This window comes from Aplysia californica, unplaced genomic scaffold (genome assembly GCF_000002075.1).
Source record: "Aplysia californica isolate F4 #8 unplaced genomic scaffold, AplCal3.0 scaffold00410, whole genome shotgun sequence".
Lineage (NCBI taxonomy): Eukaryota > Metazoa > Mollusca > Gastropoda > Aplysiida > Aplysiidae > Aplysia > Aplysia californica.
Window position 1 is genome coordinate 647750 of NW_004797680.1, and position 22950 is coordinate 670699.

General features: G+C 41.1%; 1 protein-coding gene across 2 annotated transcripts in view; it reads left to right on the top strand.

Annotated features, from left to right (window-relative positions):
- The window catches only part of LOC101855356 (DNA replication licensing factor mcm7), a 23048-nt gene extending 1902 nt beyond the window's left edge, over positions 1 to 21146 (top strand). Inside the window, exons 1-16 of one of the 2 annotated variants that reach the window (XM_005104228.2) lie at positions 1235 to 1408; positions 3286 to 3365; positions 3874 to 4038; positions 5162 to 5292; positions 5607 to 5787; positions 7807 to 7944; positions 10642 to 10746; positions 11263 to 11340; positions 11758 to 11839; positions 13116 to 13247; positions 14168 to 14251; positions 15276 to 15487; positions 16194 to 16375; positions 16920 to 17003; positions 17820 to 18098; positions 20007 to 21146. In XM_005104228.2, coding sequence (XP_005104285.1) covers positions 1378 to 1408; positions 3286 to 3365; positions 3874 to 4038; positions 5162 to 5292; positions 5607 to 5787; positions 7807 to 7944; positions 10642 to 10746; positions 11263 to 11340; positions 11758 to 11839; positions 13116 to 13247; positions 14168 to 14251; positions 15276 to 15487; positions 16194 to 16375; positions 16920 to 17003; positions 17820 to 18098; positions 20007 to 20214 — 2172 coding nt within the window. In that variant the 5' untranslated portion in view covers positions 1235 to 1377 and the 3' untranslated portion in view covers positions 20215 to 21146. Of the gene's footprint in view, positions 1 to 1234; positions 1409 to 3285; positions 3366 to 3873; positions 4039 to 5161; positions 5293 to 5606; positions 5788 to 7806; positions 7945 to 10641; positions 10747 to 11262; positions 11341 to 11757; positions 11840 to 13115; positions 13248 to 14167; positions 14252 to 15275; positions 15488 to 16193; positions 16376 to 16919; positions 17004 to 17819; positions 18099 to 20006 lie in introns of those variants that run through there. The other variant, XM_005104229.3, reaches the window with a different exon arrangement.
- Positions 21147 to 22950: the final 1804 nt, after the last annotated feature.

Here is a 22950-nt window from a genome sequence, read left to right on the forward strand (position 1 = left end):
AGGAAGATGCTAGTCCCAGCAGTGTGGGAAGTATAAGGTTAATTAGCGCTACAACTACAACTACATGTACAAGGAAGAGGGGCGACAGGTTCAACGATTTCGTCATGAAGTCCAGTAGTAGCTGTTCGTCAGTGAATTGACGATTTCGACCAGTCGGCATGTTTGTTGATGTCTTGTTTGTCTGGACTGACATAAACTCTCTTACTCTGTAAAACCTATTAACGTCACAATTTTTTAATGTATCCATTTATTTATTTATTTATTTACTCTTTTATTTTGCTATTGTAGTCTTGGGGTACGGTGTTCGCCTCTTATTCAAAAGGTCCCAGGATCGAAACCCGGGGGTGACGAACAAAATCCCCACTCCCTGGCCTCCTCCGAGTTCCTCTCTACATTAGTCCCGTCTCTTTTAACTGCTACTTCTGTCTCCTTCTTACTGTTGTCTTTTAGAGACTTTCTGATCCTACAACAGGCAGGTATCATCGAACACCAAGCCTTCTCGGATAGCCTAAGAGCGAATAATCTCAGAAGTCCAGTTTGCTGCGCAAGTTGGCGGTCTTGAAATTGACAAAAGTAGGCTTCGGCCGCCACCAGAGCAAAAATTCTAGATTAATTCCTAAAACAGCTGAAAGCACTCTAGATCAATATAGAAACACAAAGAGTACATTCAAAACCCGAGCATGGTTTCGTGAAGGCAAGGGGGCCCTGCGGTAAGTAAAAATCAGTTGCATTGCAGGTTGAAGAACCATCAGTCTTCTCCTGACATCTTGCAGGAGAACGCAAAGAAGAAAAAGATTGATTACAAAAAAAAATTATTTTAAAATAATCACTATTTAGATCTAAGAGGCGGCTTCCTTACAATACAATATCCCAGCTGATAGACCGAGACACTCAATATAAAATTCTCCCTAGCCTACTCACAGAAATTGAACACGAGTCCTCTGCATGCGACGGCGAAGTGCCTAACCGCTACACTGCAGACGCCGGTTGAACTTTATTAAAGTTGATTTGTTGTCGTGGAGGTACAACAAACGTTGACAACAATGAAATCATCCAATGCTTTACGTTAATTCAAAGAAGACAAAATACTCAAAAACAGTATCCAAAACGGCAAGAGAAAAAAGTGCAAGCAAAGTGGTAATGCCTACCAAGGGAACTAACTAAATGAAATATTAAGGCTCCGTTTCATTTACAAGGTTATCCCGGAAGTAAATATTATCACGTGACATTATTTGGCGCGCTCTTGCCACACACAGCCTGAGCAGCGTCACAACACCAAGAATTAATAGCAGCGAGCAGAAAGAACTGAAAACGTAGGCCAAGCAGACTGTAACAGAGGGAGTGACCTTTAATAATTTAGCGACTCGTGATTCGACAATGGCTCCTAAAGATTATGCTGCCGAAAAAGGTATTTAAACTGTACTCCTGTTGTTACTGTTCAGAATCTAAACCTAGACTCTAGTTCTAGATCTAGAATCTAGAAATCTATATCTACTCCTTACTCTTAGCTTTGCCTTTGCCTGCCTTTGAGTTTGAGGCAGTGGAGGACTTGGTTGGAGGGCAAGTAGATCAGCCAGGCTCCAACATTGTCGACATTGACCCAATCTGCTGGATTCTAGATCTAGAGTCTAGATATATCTAGATCTAGATCTAGACCTGGTGGGGATGCAGTCTGCTAGGACTAGAAAGTAGATCTAGAAGAATCGGATTCAACGAGGTCGCCGGGCCTGACGTAAAATCTCGTTGAATTGGAGTGTCGTTGTCGTTATAGCAAATATGAGGTTTTGTGTAGATAATTACAGTCAGGCACTGAGCAAGTAAAGAGAAGTAACAAGTGGTGCCTGAAATTCCTTCATATTAAATCTAGATCTAGAATCTATGAGCTGTGCAAAAAAAGACTGATTTGTTCAAATGCATGCCTGTGTCATCTCGATTGTTTGCCAAAAAGTTGTATTGTTGTGTAGAGCCTAGATCTAGCATCCTGCAACTTTTTTTGATTCCATAGACCAGCGCACAATTCATTACGTAGGGCTACATCAAGACTAGCTTATCTGTATCATTGTAATATTGATCAGTTGCCGGGGAAGACTGACACATTTGTATCTGCGACGCCCGGACCGCTGGTGCCCTCTCCTGACACGCGCACACCGTCACACGTGTGCAGGCCGCCTATACTCCTATACTATCCGACCCCGACAGACGCCAGAGTAGACACATGCGCGTGCCAACAGCAACAACGCATGTGTTGGTAAGAAAGAAGGCCATTGATTGGTCGCATCCAATCGGTTAAGTCAATAATCATTATAATGGATGGTTCACGATGCAGGTGCAATGGATGGTTTCCGGGAAGAGATAAAGTTCGTTGTGAGAGAAAAATGAGCAAAGCCCCGTCTGTGGGAGCTGTTCACCCTTGAAGCGACCTTGTTGAATCCGAGCTTGCTCATTTAAGTTCTCGTTGAATCCGGGTTATTGTTATTGATTTTAAAGATAGTACCTCGGAAGTATATTCACAAAAGATGGGTGACTGAACAGAGAAATTGAAACACGAGTACAAAAGGCCAATAATGTTCCTGCTTACTCCACTACTGAAACCTCCTAACATCCCCATGACGACAAAACTCAAAATGATCAACACCATATTCATCCCAACAGTCACTTATCAATGCCAAACATGGACTACGAACAAGACATTAGAGCAAAGACTTACAACATGTGAAATTAAATGCGATGCTTTAGAAAAGCAGTAAAAACAAGACCAGGCTAGACAAAATTAAAAACTCCGTAATCTGAGAAATGGTTGTCACAAATGATGTCATGCATCACATCCAACACCAAAGAATCTAATGGCTCGGACATCTTCTATGGTTACCAACACACCATCCAGCACAAAGTGCCTACATCCAAAAATTCGATGGCAACAAGGCTAGAGGGCGACCGAGAAAGACCTGGATAGATGGAGTCAGGGAAACATTAACCACCCAGGGCATCCCCCTGACCCAAGCTCTCCGGCTGGCGACAGACGTGTCTTTCTTCCCGCAACTCCCAAAAGGGTATAAGCTGCGGATAAAAGTAAAGTAAGCAAAATTAGTAGGCCCTAATGATCAGTAATGTATTTTCTTCTCTGTGTGGTATGATGTGGGTCTTTGCTTGCCCCCACCTGGACGGTGCACCCCTGCTTTCCAAGGCCCAGGGTTGTTTCCTTAGTTAGTGTTCCACTGCTGGTTTGAGTAAATGTAGATTCTTTACATGAATTGATTTATAAATCAGTTTTTCTTTTCCTTTCAGAGAAAGTAACCACATTTTTGAAAGAGTTCTACAGAGATATTGGGAGCCGCAAAAAGGATTTTACTTATGCAAATCAGCTGGTAAGTGTTGGGTATTAAACTTAAACCTGATTTAGTCTGATGCTACAACGTAGACTAAATGTCTTTTGTTTTAATTTAGGGTGCAGACTTTGTTTCATGAAAGTAAGGGGAAAAAACTTTTTGGTCAAGTCACGTGACATTTAGTTTGGATTAATTTTAGTTGGACAAGAATATAATTACTTTTAATGACATTTGTTTTTGTACTATTTCAGACTTCAGTGTCTGCTCTAGTTTAATGAAGCTTATTAAGTTTAAAGACATTTCTAGTTGTGGTTTTGTTTTGCATAAATTTTTTAAAACTAACCATCTCTATCGCGTATAGATGAAGGATGTAAAAAAAAGAAACGGCTGCAGAGGCAACTTCCACTACTTTATAAAAAGTTAGATGATTGGTTTGTAATGTAAAGTGAAGTGTTTGGAGTCTGGCATTGGAGAGTTTGCTCTCCTGTAGATTATTTTATTTCTCTGAAGTGGTTTAAACAAAAATTTCCTTATTCTTTTTTCTCAGACTAAGTTAGCACATCGAGAACAAGTGGCACTGGTTATCGAAGGGGACGATGTTAACGAGTATGACCCAGACCTTTGTGAAGCCATTCTAGAGAACACACGAAGATATGTTCAGATATTCAGTGATGCTGTGCACGAGCTTTTGCCAGAGTACAAAAAGAAAGAGGTAAGAGTTGTGGTTTGTGGGTTTTTTTGGTGTGAAATTGACTTGTTGGGAAAAGTACGTTGTGGGAATGGAAATTACGGTGTATTTCGTAAGCATAAGTTGCAATTTAAAGGTAGACAAGATAGCCTTGAAGTAATTTGATTTTGCCTCTGCTGGTTCTCAGTGAGTTTAAACTAGACATTGGCATTGCATTTTCACCCTTGTAAAGTACAGATACAGTCAAACCTGTGTAAAACAGCCACCCATTGTCAAGGAGAAAAGTGGCCGTAAAACACAGGTGGCTGTCTTAGGCAAGACTGGTCAAAATGAAGAAAGCAGATCATTCTCTTCTGAGGTCCAAACCGGGGCTGATCTCAGACTTTAGACTGCCGTAAGGCTAATTCAAAAAGGTTATTGTTTTCTTTTGAAAAAGAGGGTGGGTGGTGTAAGAAGGTTTTTTTTATGTTGGTTTGTTTTTGGTAAGCTTTGGTAAAATAAATGAAATATTATGAAAGACGATGAAGACCAAGTGTCATTGTAAAACGAACACACGCGTCGCCACCACTCGGAGAACAAGCGGCGCTTCTGTCACAAGTTCACGTCTACGTCCATTGTTACTTTGTTACAGATTAGATGAACAAAACAGTTCATTTGTATGATTTTGTGCATGGGTTGTGGGCAGGGCTTATAGTTATAGGTTATTACGGATCACGCTTCCCTCACCAGCAGTTGAAAATTCATTGTTAAGCCTACCCATTGGTCAACTTGGCTAAACATTTATTGGAGGGACTAATAACGACAGGTGAATGAATTATGAATCATGCGTAAGGGTCCGGTTCAAAATTAATGACAAAGCGTCAGGCAAAGAGTGACCACGCTTTGTGACCTGAGGGAGGTAAATTTGACAGTGGGTTGATAAAAGAAGGTGATTGCGGCCACGTTGGAGCGGTGACCATTTTACGCATTTCAATTATATTTTTATAAACGTAAGGGGGCAAATAGAAAGTGGCCTTTTGTAGTGGTGGCCGTCATGGCAGGTTGGACTAGTTATTCAATGGTGGGCAGTACATAGATTTGAATGTAGGTATTTTTTGTTCAGTCTGCTTTTGAACAAAATAAAATTGGTCTGTATGGTTTGACACAGGTCCAGAACCGAGATGCTTTGGATGTTTACATTGAGCATCGCCTCTTGATGGAGCAGAGAAATCACCCAGATGGCCAAGAAGTGACGAGAGACCCTAAGAATAGATACCCACCCGAGCTGATCCGCAGATTGTGAGTCCTTGAGTTAAAAGAATGTATGGACTGAATTAGATGGGGTCTTATTTTGCTTTGTCTTTGTCGGAAAATCCTTGATGTTTTGCTGTTTAATCGAAATTGAAAGATCTGGTGTCCCTTTTAATGGGCAGTGTACGCTTTTGTTTATGATGTGGAGACCAGAACTGTGTCTGAAATCTGTTCCACATATACTTGCTTTGAGAGGGATTTAGTCAGAAAAATGCCTTGTTTTTAGTTTTAAAGCTAGACATACCCAATTTTCGACAGCTATTGTTTTCTGTGAGGCCCACAGTTGTTCTGTTTGTTTACAGTGAGGTGTATTTCAAAGCCCCATCAAACCAAAAGTTTGCTGCCATCAGAGACATCAAGGCAAACAACATCGGCAAGCTGGTGACAGTCAAGGGAATAGTGACCAGAGCCACAGAGGTCAAACCTATGATGACTGTGGCCACCTACACTTGTGATACATGCGGAAATGAAACCTACCAGCCGGTATGTTGTATTAGTTTCTTTTAGGTGACTTGTTATGACGTTTAGTACATAAGGAAGAAACTAAACAGATAATGAAATTGTTTCTGATAAGATGGTATGGAGAGTGTATGTTTAGAACTGGATGTTTCAGATTTTGATTTTAAGTGTCCTACCACTATAAATCTGAAAAATGTCTTGTGGATATTGTACTGTGGCTTTAACTGATTTGTTTGTCCTGTTTGTTACCTGGTTTATTGTGTCGTGCAAAGTTTTGTTTGTTGTACCATGTTCATGGTGCTCAAAGTGTTTCTTGTTTATGCGTGTTATCATTGCATTCATGGTGCCCTAAGTGGGTTTTTGGGTGGTTGGCGGGTGCTCTGGTGTGGTTTGCTTCTTCTTTCCTATCAACTGTCTCTCGTCCTTATCTCCCCCGTGAGTGGTTGGCGGGTGCTCTGGTATGGTTTGCTTCTTCTTTCCTATCAAACATCTATCGTCCTTTATAAATTAGCAATGCCAATGAACATTTCATTTTTCACTTTAGCCCTTTTTTATTTGGTACCTAAGAAAGAATTTTCAATTCTAAGAATTATGCTTCTTGAATTTTAAGAATCGGTTCGTAAATAAAAGAGTTATGGGGTTGTAAAAGTCGGCAGAATATGGATGACCCACATTTAGGAAAATACTCCTAAAAAGTGGACCACGCAGTAGCAGATTCTGTAAGAAAATCGACGATATCTCGGTAACCAATCGGAGTGTTAGAGAGAAACTTGGCTACCAGATTTACTACCTAGTTCGTAGTTATTTTGTTATAATTAAAATTTTGGTGTACTTACTACGATTTTGCGAAAAAGGGGTGACAGGATGAGCCCATTTTATTTATAGCATCGTATCACAACATGGGATCTTTAAGAATATATGTCGGCAGCGTGACTAAATAATTGCAAAGCTTTTTATGATGACTTTAGACCATGCCAACCGTAAAAGATAAGTTAATTCAATCTAGCATGCCGTACAATTAAAAATTATTTTTCCCTGTTTAGATGCAAACACCCCGAGACGAGATAACCTCGCCTCGGAATACTCCCATTGCGATGTTACAGGGGAACAGAGAGAAAAACAACCTGATGCGCGCGCCCGCCATTGCCCTATTTCAAGTGACCAATGAACGGGCCCGGAGTAGTCATGCGGGGATTTGTAGGTCACATACATTTGCCGTGAGAGTGAGGGAAAATGGCCAGTCTCCGTACGAAGCTGCTTTGTATAGGGGGGGGTAGTCGTGCATTTATGATCGGGTCTAAACAACTACTTGACACAGAACGTTCAAATTTGAGCACACCATAGAGGATAGATAGATCTATTACCATCTCAGCGTTGAAATTCAAACTCCTTATAGTTTTCGGTGTACCCGATACGAAAGTGTTCCCGACACCAAAAGTATAGGTTAATTTATGTGTACGAACTTCATTAGTTTGCCCTATTTTCTGATTGGTTGCCGAGTTTCATTCGGATTGGTTCGGAAATAGAGCAGACCGAGGTTGACAAAGTTAGTCACCTACGCTTCGGCCGGGTCCGCAAAATCACCCGCAAACGAGGACCAAATTTTCGCCGCGTGGGAAAGCCTGATTGGCATTGCTATATAAATCTCTCTCCCCTCCTTTTTTTGTTTGCTACTCTCTTGTAACACTTCTAATCATCTGGCGCTCATATGACCTTATGCAGTTGCGAGCGCTGTAAAACCTCTACAAAGACTAAAAACTAAGTGGGTTTTTTTGTGTGCGTGTGTGTGTTACTGCATTCATCATGTTATAAATCAGTATGTGTGGGTTGTTGACAGGTGCTTTGGTGTAGTTTGCTCCTTGTTTCCTATCAAACGTCTATCGTCCTTATCTTTTCTCCTTCTTTTATATGTGTTTTAATCTCTAGTAACACCTCTAATCTTTGGCACTTGTTTCACGAATTTGTATTGCAAGTGCTGTAAAACTCACTTTTCTACAGTGTTCATGACACTCTAACTGTGTTCCTTGTGTTGTGTGTGTACAGATCACCAGCACAGCCTTCATGCCGCTCCTGATGTGTCCGAGCCAAGTGTGTACCACTAACAGATCCGGGGGACGGCTCTACCTACAGACCAGGGGGTCAAAGTTTGTCAAGTTTCAAGAAGTTAAGATTCAAGAACATGTAAGTCTCTTTCAGGTCTATGTCTTATTTTTGAGGGTGCTTGGTTATCATTATTATAGATGTTTTATGAACCAGTTGTTGCTATTTTATTTGCAGACCTGCCACTCATCCCGATTTAGTCGGAATGTCCAGATTTCCCCCTCCCCCCCCAAATCTCAAGCATCCCGATTTTCCCAATTTCGATATTGTGTATCCCGATTTTTGTTCCAGTTTACTGGTGCCCTGGATTTTTCTAAAAACATACTCTGCCTGCTTTTCGCGGGAAGCACCTTTTGAACTTTTTGTCTGTTGGAACTCGGAGCATTATTTTCCGAAATCTTGATGCCGGAATTAGTAGGCTCGCCCCAAATTGTGTTTGATCTTTGCACGCACTCAGAACTCTCCAATGATTGTGATAGCCTTATAACTGTTATAATTTGCGACATACAAATAATAGATAATATTCGTAGTTCTACTGTTACTTTCAAAGCAAGCCTTTTCCAAGGTCTAGTAACTGCGCATTCACACCAAACATTCGGATGTGCGACAGCCGCTCTCTTACCCTTACACAACTAACTGCACTAGCTAGACTAGCACACAGCCATTGTCGTTGCTTTGGTCTGAACGCATATGAGGGCTAAGAAATTTGTTGGTACATTTGGTCGGTCCGCTCTTGTAGTTACCCTAGAACGACTCGCTCCTCTGAGTGTTTGGTATGAATGCGCAGCTAGTCGTGTCCGTCAGTAAAGCTGTTTCAATTGCTCGTTTGCATCACGTGACATGACTTCAGCGTGTGAATTCCACGTGTCGGGGACCGTCGGTTGACGGGTTCAATTTAAGTTCATATGCGCTGGTTAAAGTGTCTTTCAGGACTTATTGGGGGTATGTTTGTGTTAAACCCGTGGACTGGGAGTGCTTGACGTGATGTTTTAGGATTGAAAAAAAAAATGATGATAAAACACACACGCACACACAAGCAAACAAGGACACACGGAGGGCATATATGATTATATATTAATGGACACCCCTTGAAAATTTAAATGTCAGCTTGGCAGTCACCTTGGTGATTTGCTGTTGATCCCGATTTTTTCCCCCTTGAGGTCCTGATTTTGAGGATTCATAGAGTGGCTGGTCTGTATTTAGATATTTTCAAGGCGAGTGGGAGACAATTCAAGCGAACAGATGGACATTCTTTGAAATACTTCACCTCAACGCGCTAACCAAATTTACATGTTGGCGTGTGCAATGATGAGGAGTCTGTTTAATAAGCAACAAATGTTGATTTTTTAAAGATTGCATTGTAAGCTTCCATGCGCAAATCAAGCTAACCATTTCCCCACGGTATGTTTTAGACCTGCATGTTTGCCGACAATCGTCTGAAATCCGACAATCGCGACGCGACCCGTGAGGCGGCCGATGCTATCGCTAGGCCCACCTGTATCAGTCAATGTGCGTAATGCGAGGCCTGGCCGACTGCCAGCGTCCCCCCCTTTCTCCCGTCGGCTTTGTGGGCACTTTCGTTTTCGTGCCGACGCGCGCACTGCCGACTGCCAACGTCGCCGTTTCCGACATAATTGTCGGAACCTGAGTAGAAATGCGAATACGAAAAAGGACGACGACCTAAATTATCTACTTTCAGTTTCATGCTCGAGCGGCCATTTTGAATTTAGTTTTGTTGAAAAATTCAATTGTTCAGATCGTGTGGATTCATTCCAGTCCGACTCACTTAGATAATAGAATCTAGATCTAGATCTAGATTTATATAGATCATTATAGACCTCAATGGAGGATTCATATTCCAATTCTATTTTGTCAAACCCTATTAAAGGTTGTGCTGTAATATTAATGTTGGCAAAAGGCATTTCATCAGGTGCGTGAATTATTTATTTATTTAGAATCTAGACTCTGCTGAGACCCTCTGTTCGGAATCGGATGCGGATTTCTAGTTCAAGGCCTATTCCTAGATCCTATTCACTTGTTCTTCTAGATCTAGATCTAGATTTATTTAGTTTACTAGATCTATATGGAGGATTAATATATATTCCAATTCTATTGTGTTATTGTATCAAACCCTAAGATTGGCCATCTAGCAATATGTAGATGTAGGCCATTATATTATGCTCCTTGTAAGCCTTGTTTGTTTTGGAGTGTGGTTTTTTAATTTTAAAAATGTTTTTCATTTTGGACTTGTGCTGGCCTTTTCACATGAGGCTCGTTGCAGACTTTTTTGGGGTGTTTGTTGGGGTGGTCGCTCGTTACTCGGATGTCCTTCCTTATGACACCCACAAAAGCTCTTTTGGGGGGGGGGGGGGGGTTGCGCAAAATTTTCAGACAATCTGGTTGAGGCTCACATGCAGGTCTAATGTTTGGATGTTATAGCAGAAACTGCAATAAAACTGTCAGTGGAGACTGGAACTGAATCAATATATAAGACTGAGAAACTCAACTAACTGTTTACTGGATCAGTTAGATTGTGAGTCTGACTGTTAGTAAGTGTTCAACAACATCCTACAACTGTAGTCTTGTCAGGTTTCCTCACTTTTTTGCTGCCGGATACTGAAAAGTAATATTGGGCTCAGGATAAGTTTCAATGTTTTTCTTAAAACGAACGTCTCTGGTATTTGAAATAAGACAGTATACTCTTTAATTTGTTGTTCCTTTACAAAATTTCTTTCTGCCTGCCTTCTTTCCCTTCAAAGACTGTTTTTGTTTTCTCAGAGTGACCAGGTACCAGTTGGAAACATTCCCCGCTCCATGACAATTTTCTGCAGAGGAGAAACGACACGCAAAGCCCAGCCTGGCGATCACATTAGTGTGACTGGCGTATCCTTTCGTGTTTTTGCCAGCCTCAAGAATTTTTTCTTTTTTCATTAGTATTTGTCGGGGGGGGGGTTATTATTGTGGTGTATTCTGTGTGTGATAGCACAAGTTAATGTGAAATTCGTAAACTTTGGGTCTCACTCTTCCCTTTGCTCACTCTTATAGAGTACTCATTTAAAAAAAATTAATTTATTTGCGTTGTTTTTGTTTTTTTTAACCTCTTCGCTGATGCGCTCGTAGAATTTACAGGCGTCGCCTCTGAGCAGCCTTGGTTCATGAGACTTCCCCTGGCACAGGGGCCTATTTACTTGTGGCATTGAAAGGGTTAAGTGTGCCCATTTTAGAAAATATTTTATCAAATCATGTTTATGAGAGGATGTGAGGTAAGGTAATTCCTTTGGCTCGTCGGTTCGTCAAGATAAGAACTGTAGATTGTTTTGTGTTTTAAATCTGTAAAACCTGAAAGAACTTTTTGCAGGGTTATGCATCAAATGGTCAATGTCCTTAACTAGCCTTCAGATCTTCCTGCCTCTGATGCGTCAAGGGTTTCAACAAATTGCTCAGGGATTATTGTCAGAAACTTTCCTGGAAGCCCATGTGAGTATTGGTTTTCTGTTGTGAAGAAAATATTGTTATGGGTGACAAGTTGACTGTGTATTTAAAGTGCTCTATAACAGCAAAAGCATTCCTTTTTTACTTTTCATGGCCACATGAGTTTGTATTCGTATATTTCTAGTGAAGGTTTGAAGCAAAATTCGAGCATACTGATTGTGGATAGTTCCGAGTAGACAGTGGGTGCTTCAAGAATGTCTAGAATAAGCTGTTTCCAGTCTTTTGGCATTTGGTGGAAATAAGCAGTGTCTTAAAATTCCAACTGCGATACTTATTTGCACTGCGCAGCTTGTCTTGTCCCTTGCAGCATAGTTTGTTGTGGTCTGCCATTTTATGGTTTTTATTTTCTCCGAAGGGTTGTTTCCACATTTTTTATTTGATTGCTGTTCCCTCCCACTACAGAGACTGGTGCAGATGAACAAGACGGAGGATGATCAGAACGAGGCTCAGGAGCTGACTCCTGAGGAGCTGAAGCTTGTTGCTGGTGGGTGCAGTCTCGGGCGGGCCTGTCTGTTGTATGTCTATGTATGGGTGGAGGACACAATTGTTGTTTGTTGTCGTTCCATATTGACCTCTTAGTAGTGGGTGGTTGACGGGTGCTCTGGTGTGATTTGCTCCTTTTTTTCTATTAATCATCTATCGTCCTTATCTCTTCTTTTTTGTGTTTATTACTCTCTTGTAATTTTCGGCAGTGGGTGGTTGGCGGGTGCTCTGGTGTGGTTTGCCTCTTCTTTTCTGTCAAACATCTATCGTCTTTATCTCCCCTCCTTCTTTTTTGTGTTTGTTACTCTCTTGTAACACCTCTAATTTGGCACTTATACGACCTTATTTTGTTGCAAGTGCTGTAAAACTCACGAAAACTAATAAAAAACAGCTAAAGTGAAGTAAAGACTGCTTAGTGTGAGACTCCGCCATACACCATTTAGAAAAGCGACAAGGTTGAGTCTTACAAGCTTTTTTACAAACTTAAATTCTTCCTAGGGATCTATTGTGATGACCTGCGGATTGCTGGAGGGCACCCTTCGTAGGTGCTACCTTTACTGTTCCTCTGTTCTGTCTATCGTACTTTTCTCAGCACTTTATGACCATGATTGTGAGTGGTTGGAGGGCTCCACTTATAGTTCCTATTTTCTTTCCCCCCTTTTGTTTCTACTTATCTTATTTTTCCCCCAGCTCTAAACGACCACTCTTGTGTTAATGAACTTCTGTTTTACTCAACTCAAACTGACCATAATAGTTTTGATGTGCTTCGCCAACTGCTATATCATGCTATAGCCACATACCAGTATGATTAAAGCAACATGCAAAGTCATATTCTGGTGACCAGGAAATTATGTGTGATGTTTGTGTGATTATATCATGGGTGATGAATGGGTACTTTTTACTTTTTTTTTCCTTGGAACTTATTACTTTATTTTATGTAACTTTAGTCTCCTAATGTTTTTTAGTGGTTGGTTGGAGGACGCCACAGATAGGTCCAACTTGTTTCCTATGCGTCAAAATGATCTGCCTTTGTCTCTCTTTACTCAGGCTTACTCTTACTTATAGATATATTGAATTTCTATGGGTAGTTAGCAGGTGCCCTGGTGTGGTTTGCTTTTTCTTTCCCATCCAACATGTCGTCCTTGTCTCTCCTTTTTTGTTTTTGTTACTCTTTTGTAACACTTGTAATCTTGGGCACTTATTATATGACCTAATTGTGTTGCAAATTCTACTAAAACTAAAGACAGTCCCTGAATTTCTGTTGCTTTCCTTTTCAGAGGATGACTTCTATGACAAACTGTCCATGAGCATCGCTCCCGAGATCTACGGACACGTGGACGTGAAAAAGGCTCTGCTGCTGCTCCTGGTGGGGGGCGTGGACAAATCGCCCAAGGGAATGAAGATCAGAGGTCAGTTCTGGGGACAGGTAGCTCTGGGGTTTGTGCTCTTTTATAATGCTGGCATTTGAATAACAGTCATGATAGTTCAAGAGGACCACCCATTGTTGAGGAGAAAAGTGGTTATCTTACATTGGTTGTCGGCTTAGTCAGTGTCATTATATATTAATATATTGTGGGGGGTGGTTATTGTTTAGACAGGTGGTCGTTAGAGGTTTGACTGTGCATTATATTGTAAATGTTGTGAAAATGATGAGTTGTCAATGATTAACCCTCTGTACTTAGGTCTTTTTGAGGTGGGCTTCTTTGTTAAAGCATCTCAGCAGTCCAGAATATTCTACAAAATAACTTTCGCTTATACCTAATGCCCATTGGTTCAGTCGATTTGGTAGGCAGGGCTAGCTAGATTGAGGGCACAAAGAAACCCACAAACCGATCGCCCAACTCGCAGCCTCAAAAGCACCATATGTTTTCAAGGCTGCGAGTCGGGCGATCGGTTCGTATAAGAGAACCAATCCTCCAGTGAGCACTGGGTTTTAGGGAATGTGAACTCCCGTCTTATTGTGTGCAGTTAACTGCCTTACCATAACACTACAGCCACTGGTAGAATGTGACAGTTGTTTGTTTGAAAAACACAGGTGTGTAATCATTTAAATATTGTTTTTCATTCCTAGCGCTCCTGATTTTGATTTAAAAAAACATTTGTATGTTTTTCTTGTGTTATTCAAAGGATAATTTTAAATGTAGCTTTTCGGGTGAGGGCTGTCCCTGGTCATATTTTTGTAGTGTTTCTCCTAGCGCTGTTTATTCAAAAGGATCTTTGTAGACATGGCTTTGGGGAAATTTTGATTTAAAGCTGCTGTTACGGCTTTGTTTTCATATGTTTGTAGTCATTGTTTTTAAAAAATAGTATGCCCCCATTTTTCCTTTAGGGAACATCAACATTTGTCTGATGGGAGACCCTGGTGTAGCCAAGTCCCAGCTCCTCTCCTACATTGACAGATTAGCTCATCGAAGTAAGTGTTGGGTGGTTGGCGGGTGCTCTGGTGTGGTTTGCTCTTTCTCGCCTGTATCGAACTTCCATCGTCTTTATCTCCCCTCCTTTTTTGTGTTTGTTATTCTTTTGTATCACCTCTAATCTTCTGCACTTATATGACCTAATTGTGTTGCAAGTGCTGTAAAAAAACCCCAGGGCAGTGCCACTGACTGCAGTGTCTTTAGGCCATTCCCAAAGGGGGGACATTTCTCGTTCAAGCATGGTAGAATTGTAAATGGGCTGACTCATGTCACGCTCATAACTGCCTGATCTACAACAAGGAACTGCTGCTTTTTCTTTCCTGATCCTTACTATTGTCGTTTTCCTCTACTTCTTTTGTATGTTTGTCACTCTCTTGTGACCTGCTATTTCCGGGGTGCCTTGATAGTCGAAGCAGACCGTGTGCTGTTGAAGCAAGAGTGGTGAGCAGTGTAAGTCTGATTCCCTGTAAAGACTTTTTTGTTGACACCCACCCCCTGGAGCTCATATGACCTTTTGCAGTTGCGAGCGCCGTAAAACCCTCTATTAAAAAAAAAGTGCTGTAAAACTTTAAAAAAAAAATTAATTAAAAAAAGACATAAAAAAACCTCCAAGCAACAAGTGTGTGTGGAATGGAATATTGCTGAGAGTGTTTGTTGTCTGTGTTTCAATCTGTAAGCTGTAGTGTCAGTGCGAATGTTGGAGGGTGCAACTGACAGGTCATACTTCATTTTCATCTTGTGGTTTCTATCAGTCGTGCTGTACTTTTTTTTCTTGGCAATACATAATAGTTGACTTGCTTCTCCCTACTCAAGCTAACAAGCTCATTTCTCCCTAATACTGTGGATGGTTGGCGGGTGGTGTGGTTTTTTACTTTTCAATCAAAATCTATTGTTTTTATCTCCCCTCTTAATTGTATGTTACCGTCTAGTAACACCTCTGATTTTGTATGTCCTAATTGTGTTGTAAGTGCCATAAAACTTATACTGAAGCTGAAACTAAACTTGTTTCTTCCCTTCATTCAGGTCAGTACACGACAGGCAGAGGTTCCTCCGGGGTGGGTCTGACAGCGTCCGTCATGAAGGACCCAGTCACTGGGGAGATGATGTTGGAGGGCGGGGCTCTGGTGTTGGCGGACGAGGGTGTGTGCTGCATCGATGAGTTTGATAAGATGATGGATGGTGACCGCACGGCTATCCACGAGGTCATGGAGCAGCAGACCATCTCCATCGCCAAGGTAATTAAAAAAAAAAATCTGTACACGGGTGGTTGGCGGGCGCTCTGGTGAGACTTGCTCTTTCTTTCTTGTCAAACATTTATTGTTCTTATCTCTTCTCCTTTTCTGTGTGTTTCTCTCTTGTAGCATCTCTCATCTTTGTCACTGTTATCCTGTTTGTGTTGCAAGTGCCTTAAAATCAAAACAAAATCTTGTGGGGTAAACTTTGTTTCTGACTGAAGGATATTGCAGAGTATATTTATTTCCTACTGGTGAGCATTATGGTGATCAATTAATAAATTTCTGTCTTCCAGTTCCGGGTACATGTAAAGTAGCTGGGGAGAGCATCATCTATGGAAGTGTGCACTCCTTTTCCTTTCTGTTTTTTATTTTGTTTGGTTTTTTAGTCTATTAATTTCCTCTGTTTATTTCCTTTCACTAAATGACGGTTAATGTGTTGATGTGCTTTTCTCAAGGATGCCATTTTCCCGCTTTTTTCCGGTATTTCCGGTATTTTGATTCTGATCTGCTATTCCGTTATTGAGACCGAGATAGAATCTATAGTTCTCTATATACACCCTTTGGGTTTCAAATTGATATTTATGTTAACGAGACGGTGTCGTGTGGATTTTCAGCTATTTAAAAAAAAGTTGAGTGATATCCCTGTTCTCTACTCAATCCTCTTTTTGGTGGCCTTTGGGTTATGTGTGAATTTGTACTCTTTCAGGCTGGCATCATGACCAGTCTGAATGCCCGGGTGTCAATCCTGGCGGCTGCTAACCCGGCTTATGGCCGCTACAACCCGCGCAAGTCGGTGGAACAGAACATTCAACTGCCAGCCGCGCTGTTGTCTCGTTTTGACCTTCTCTGGTTGATCCAGGACAAGGCTGACCGGGAGAACGATCTCAGGTATGTAAACAACGGCCAGTCGCCATTTGGGGAACTGACAGTTCCCCGAGAAAGTCCTGGGACATTTTTTCCCCGTTTCATATCATCTACCAGTGGCTCATACATTTGTTCTGAAGACACCTGGCTTGGAAATTATATACTGGAATTCTGTGTACAGTGGAAGTGATGACTGGCTCAGTATTTTTTTGGCACAATTTTGTGTATTTTAGTTGTCGTGACTCGCCAGCCTTTGGGTTATTAGGACAGCTGATTTAGAGACGAGTTCACTGGCAGCAGCTATCAAGTTTGCATTTTGTACCAACCTTTGAAAGAATATAACATATTTAACCTCCAGGGCCAAGTAAACTTCCTCTGCTGGTATGTTTTGGGTGTTTCTGGAGAACTTCAATAGATAAAGAGCTTAAAATATCCCAACGAAGGAAAAACAATTGTCCTCTTTCTCTTTCTCTTTCTCTTTCTACATCTCCCACCTTTCTTCCTCCTTGCTCGTTTAAGTTTTTCTTTTTATTCGTTAAAAAAACAACCCAACTTTTTTCCTCTCTAGACTGGCCAAGCATATCACCTACGTCCACCAGCACAACGTTCACCCACCCTTGACATTCCAGCCCCTGGAGATGAAGCTCATGAGGTAAGCTGTTTGTTTCTAGAACGGTGACCTGGAATGTTTGTAGTTCATGAGATGGAGTGTAACTGTCTATGAATATTTCATGCTGAAGCTAGAGAGGTGAGCAGAGTAAGCCTGATTTCCTGTAAGGGCTTCTCTGTTGACATCCACCCCTCGGTGCTCATATAACCATATGCAGTTGCGAGCGCCGTAAAACCTCGACTAAAACAAAACAAAAGTTGTTCAAATGTCCTGAGCCCCATGTGTGTGTTTTTTTTTTTTTTATTGCAATTTTTAAGTCTGTGGTATTGGTTGCATGTGCTAGAGAAATATTTTGTCAAAACAAATGTAAGTACAATTGTTCAAGGAAAAAAATTATCCTTTTTTTTTTCTCTCTTGAAAAAAATTGTTCTCTGGGTTATGAACAGTTGTATCTGTCAACCAACTTTATTCATAAAGACTGTGTTCTCTGGATATGATATGGCTCATTATTCTCAGGTACGTAGCAGAAGTAAGGTAATTTAATAGTGCTCCGTCCGTGGTTTTGGAAAACTGTACTGTTGTGATTATCCGTGGTCAGTAATGTAGTTAAAAAAACTAGGTTGACAAATATATTCAAAAGGTATTGTACAGAACAGTTTTACTTTCATTGCTTATGCGCATATTTATCTTGTGTTACTATGTACATACACAGGATTTCACTATTTTTATTTTTTTAAAGGCATGTTGAAAGGGCCCACCTCCCATGTAATTTTATTTATTTTGACGGATTTGAAAAACACTGACAAATTTAATTTTCAATAGACATTTGTTTAAGACGTATGTGTTGATCCCCCCCAGACGTTACATTGCCCTGTGCAAGTCCAGGAATCCAACTGTGCCAGAGTCGCTGGCTGATTACATCACCGGGGCGTATGTGGAGATGAGGAAGGAGGCCCGGAACAACAAGGACATGACCTTCACCTCTGCACGTACCCTGCTTGCCATCTTGCGCCTGGCCACGGCCCTAGCTCGACTCCGTCTTGCTGACACAGTGGAGAAAGAGGACGTGAACGAAGCCATGAGGCTGATGGAGATGTCGAGGGATTCCCTGAACAACATGCACGACGCACAGACTAGGTAGGGAGAGGATGCAGCTAGTTAGCCCTACTTCTTATCCATCTCTATTGTTTCTGTCTTTCTTTTTTTCTTTTTGGCACTAAATGGCCAGGGGTGGTTTTGTTTGGTTGTTGTGTTTTTTGTTTTGTTTTGCGATTTTTTGGTGGTGTGTTTCTTTTTATTCAAAGGAAGGTAGAAGATATGGACAAACCTCTACAAGCCTTGAGAGTTTTGGAAATGTTCAGTGGTTTCATGTGGTTGGTTGGCGGATGCTTTCGCATGGTTTGCTGCTTCTTTCCTATCAAACAAATATTTTCCCTTGTCTCTCCACCATTTCTTTGTATGTTACTCTCTAGTAACCTTTGATGTTCGGCATTTATATTATCCATCTGTGTTGCAAGTGCTGTAAAACTTACTAAAGTTTCAAGTTAACCCGTGTTTGACTGTAGTAGTGTTTTTGATGGTTCCTTTTTTACGGACATTGAAGTTCTATGCAAAAGTTCAGAAACATAACAACGTTTAGCCTCTCGAGGCAGTGCAGACACACACACAGAGTTGAGCGTTGTTCTATACAGACACTGACTCGTGCATCTTCATTGATTTTGCATCTAGTTTTTTTTTCTTCTTCTCGTTCCATCTTGAAATGGACATCCCAGTCTCTAGTGCAAAGGCTGCTATTCGTTGCAGGTCCTCCAGGCCCCCAAAGAGTTTTGGGTCTCTCTGCTTTGGGTTGGGCCAATATTTCTTTCTAACAGTGCATTTTGTACCTGCAGATTGATCAAAATCTGGGGAACTTTTTGTGCCACTTTCCTCCTTTCTATCATTCCCTCATTCTGTCTGTCTATCTTCGGATTGTTGCCGCTGCTGGAAAAGTGTATATTGACTTGTGATCGTAGAAAACTACTGCCAGAAAGAAACTTTTCGCAAGTTTATTGTCTAGATCTAGAGAAATTATCAGTGCGAAGATTCTACGGCATGGGAACGCAAAAAGGGCCGCTATGAAAGAAATTTGTGCTAAAACTACTAAAATCAAGAATAATTCGAAGTGATGTTCCGAGGTTGTGACATGCGACATTCAGACGTGAAAATTGAGGAAAATTAGAGTATACGCTGGGTAACTGTATTGTAAAGGTACATATCTATTCATTATTTCCAGGTTTGCCTTCTATCAATGGTGCGATGACAAATTAATTGAATTATAGTTGCAATGGAAGGGGAACCTGCTTTTAAACATTGCCAGCAATGGAAAAATATGTGTGAAGAATTCAAACAAAACAAAATTTTGGTGAAAAAATAGGTAGTATGGGTTGTTTGCAATCTCTTCAAACTGGCTCCCAAATGCCATTTTCAACCCTCTTAAAGTACTAAATTTCAAATTCTTCGGGGGCGCGTTGTCCCTGGACCCTGCTGGGGGGCTGTGCGGCCCCCAGACCCCCAGCAGAATTTTCCTTACTTTTCAGATTCGCCTGGTGGAAGCACTGTTCTAAGCACCTCAAGCATTGAGCAGGCTTGCAGCAAATGGTTCCGTTTGAACGCCAGTTCTGCTCTGAATTTCCGATCTTGAACTTCGTGTAGAAGTTGTGTTTCAGTCAGTTATCTGGCTTTATTGTTTCCATTCTTCTGTGGGGGCCGCGGCAAATGTTGCTGGCAAAGTTTATTATTGCTATTTTGTATTATTTAACTAGGATTACATATTTAGGTGTCTGCATTTTTCTAGAAAGTCATTGCATGCAGAAAATATTACTTCAGTTTGTATGTAAGGAATTTAATTTTATCAAGTGTCTCCGTCTGCTGTGTTGTCGTGTCAACTCCAGTTGGCCCTGATGGGCAAGGTGGAAGCAGTCGACCCCCAAAATGGTGTAAATGGCCTTGATGGGGGGGTGCAATACATTTTTACATTCAACCACATAATGTGTTCTTCCTTTCCAGGAGCCAGAACCCGACTGACCAGATCTACCAGATGATCAGAGAGATGGCGCCGGCCACCGGGGCCAAGTCGGTCAAACTGTCGGACGTCATGGAAGTGGTCACGTCTAAAGGGTTCAAACCGGACCTGGTGCAGGTCTGCATCGAGGAGTACGAGGATCTCAACGTATGGCAAGTCAACTCGGCCCGTACGCGACTCACATTTATCTAAGTGTGTGTTGTCTGGACTTTTGGACGTTGTTTGGACCTTTTCATTTGGACAGTCTGGGCAATTGACATGTGGATGTTGGACATTCAAAATTTAGATTGTCTCAGCATTTGAACTTTTTACGTCATCTGGACATTGTCTTGGCATTTGACTGTTGCCTGGACATGACATGTGGACATTGTGAGAAAGTGGTGTCAGTGTAAAAAAAAGTTTTCTGAAGAGTATCTGACAGTGACTGCCGGTGGCTGCATGCACCTTGTATTGTAGTGTAAGATAAAGATGTAGTACCAACTGTTGGATACATCATTACGGTCAGGACAATAATTTGCTACCAATACTGGTTGCCTCTTTGTTGGTTTATAAATTTTGGAACTGAACCTTTTGCCAAGTTGATATTGCTGCTGTGCTACTGTTAAAAATGTCAGTCTAACTTACCTACGAATGTGTCAAGGAGGTACCAATTTTTGGGATAATGTCACATAACCTTTGAATTCCCTTGCATGTTGTCATGGGGTCTGAAAAGTTCAGGAGTATTTTCATAGCCAGTTGGCATCTCTGTATAGGTTTTGCCCTTTTAATGGTACTGCTGTTTTATAAGCCGTCGTGACATGAAGCAGTGTTACATAATGCATAGTTTGTCATTTGCTGTCAGAATATGTTTTACGTAAGTCAAACTACGCATCACTGTCACTTACATTCATCTTCTATCATCTTGTGAAATATTCAACACAGTTATAGGTTGCTCTCTGTAAATTCTTCCTGCAACGCGTGAAATAAAAATCCAGGCTTAGAGAGAGTATTGTCCAACTTAAAGCTCTGTTTCATGCTAGTATTGAATTGGATGTTGATATATTCCCAGTTCCCAGGGTCACTCATATTTCATTGTAAGAATCATCTTTTACTGCAAATTTCAAATAAATCATAAGGAAAAGAAATGTGTTGGTTCTGTTCGTTCGTCTTTAGTGTTGTATCCAGTTTGCTGGAAATGTTAGTTACTGTTTATTGTGCGTGGCTGGTTTATGGGCGCTTTTGTGTGGTTGCTTGTTCTATCCTATCAATCATCTATCTTTATCTCTCCTTTTTTGTACTCTCTTGTAACGTCTTAAACACTGGGCGACAAAATTAAACTTTTTTCTTCAGCATGGAATTTGAGACTTGATTTATAGTCATTCGAGGTCACTGAAACCAAAAATGGTGTGGGTGCTTGGCTTGTGCTCTGATGTGGTTTGCTTTTTCTTTCCTATCAAACGTCTATTGTCCTTATCTCTCCTCCTTCTTTTTTGTGTTTGTTTCTCTCTTGTAACACCTCTTGTCTCGGCACTTATATGACTAAAACCAAAAATTTCAAAAATGGCATCATTTTAGCTCTATTACCTCAAGTTTTTGCTCTATGGTGTAACCACTGTTTTTTTTTGTGGTAAGGTACAGTAGTCTCCGCTCAAGATCCCACCTTTTTTAAAACATAATTTTTACTATACAAAAGTCACCCCTAAGATCCCGGTCTGTCTCACTCAGAAGGTCTACATTCGGCTAAGATCCTGCCTTTCAGATAATAATTTACAGTTCAAAAAACCCCGGGTCGGCACAGCCGATCAACCAAGAGTGAAGAGTTGAGATCATTGAACTGCCGGTTGCATCAAAGATCAAACACTCTCGTGAATATGATCACATAAACGTTGTAAAACTTGATGGAACGGAACAATATTCACCCCAGACGGGATCACACAGTTGTGTGAACTGACCGACGCGTTTGTTTCACCCAAACATCACACTCGCATCTGAGCTCTCCACCTAAACTTCTATCAATCGCTTTGTGGGTAGGACCTACACATTCGCTCCAGGCGGGATCCCATTGAGTTGTGACCTCTTCCATGACCATTGCAGCAGTAAATTGTCTCTATTCCCGAATTTGGGTGATAGACTAAATTTTAATTGGTGTGGTTACAACATAATATAGTGTGTAACGACAAAGGCAGGGGAACTCGGGTATTAAAATGAAAGCTATAACATTTGGACAGATGAGGGGAGGGGCAACTGGATACGCGTAGAACTTTTAGACTCATGGGATAATAATGTAAGTGTAAATGGCATGCCTCATGCCACTGTGATGGGTCATCAAGGTTGACCACTCTTTGATTGCCATATAATATATATGTCATAAACCCACCCAGGGGTCATGTCAGTTCATTTCAGAGTGGAGGGAGACCATTTTACCGGCTGTGGGCCTTAACATGGGTCACAGTAGATTTTTCCCTTGGTCAGCTAAGATCCCGCATTTTCCTTGCTCCCGAGCTCCGGGATCTTAGGAGGAGACTACTGTATACAATTAAATTAAATTAGCCACAATGATAACAAGTGCCAACCATGTTCAGAATGTTGAGGGGAAAAAAATCTTTCAAATAATTACGCTATATGAAACAATTCATGAAAGTATTGAAAGTCCTGTGCTTTTCCGAATTTCAGGTATGAGAAAATAAGGGCTGGTATTTTCGATAACCCCCAGATCAGAAAATTGATGAGACTCGATGAATGACATAATGTAGACATTGGGAATCGTTTTTGTCTTTGGTGAAATTTGTTTTGGACGACAGAGAAGCCAAAAATTCCAAGAACATGGTCAAAACTTTGTAAGAAAACATCGTTTGGGCTGCAACACGAGCATCAAGTTTCATTTATAAAAAGTAAACAACAGATTTACATAGCGATTTAGATGATTTTCCTTAAAACTGGTAATATCAG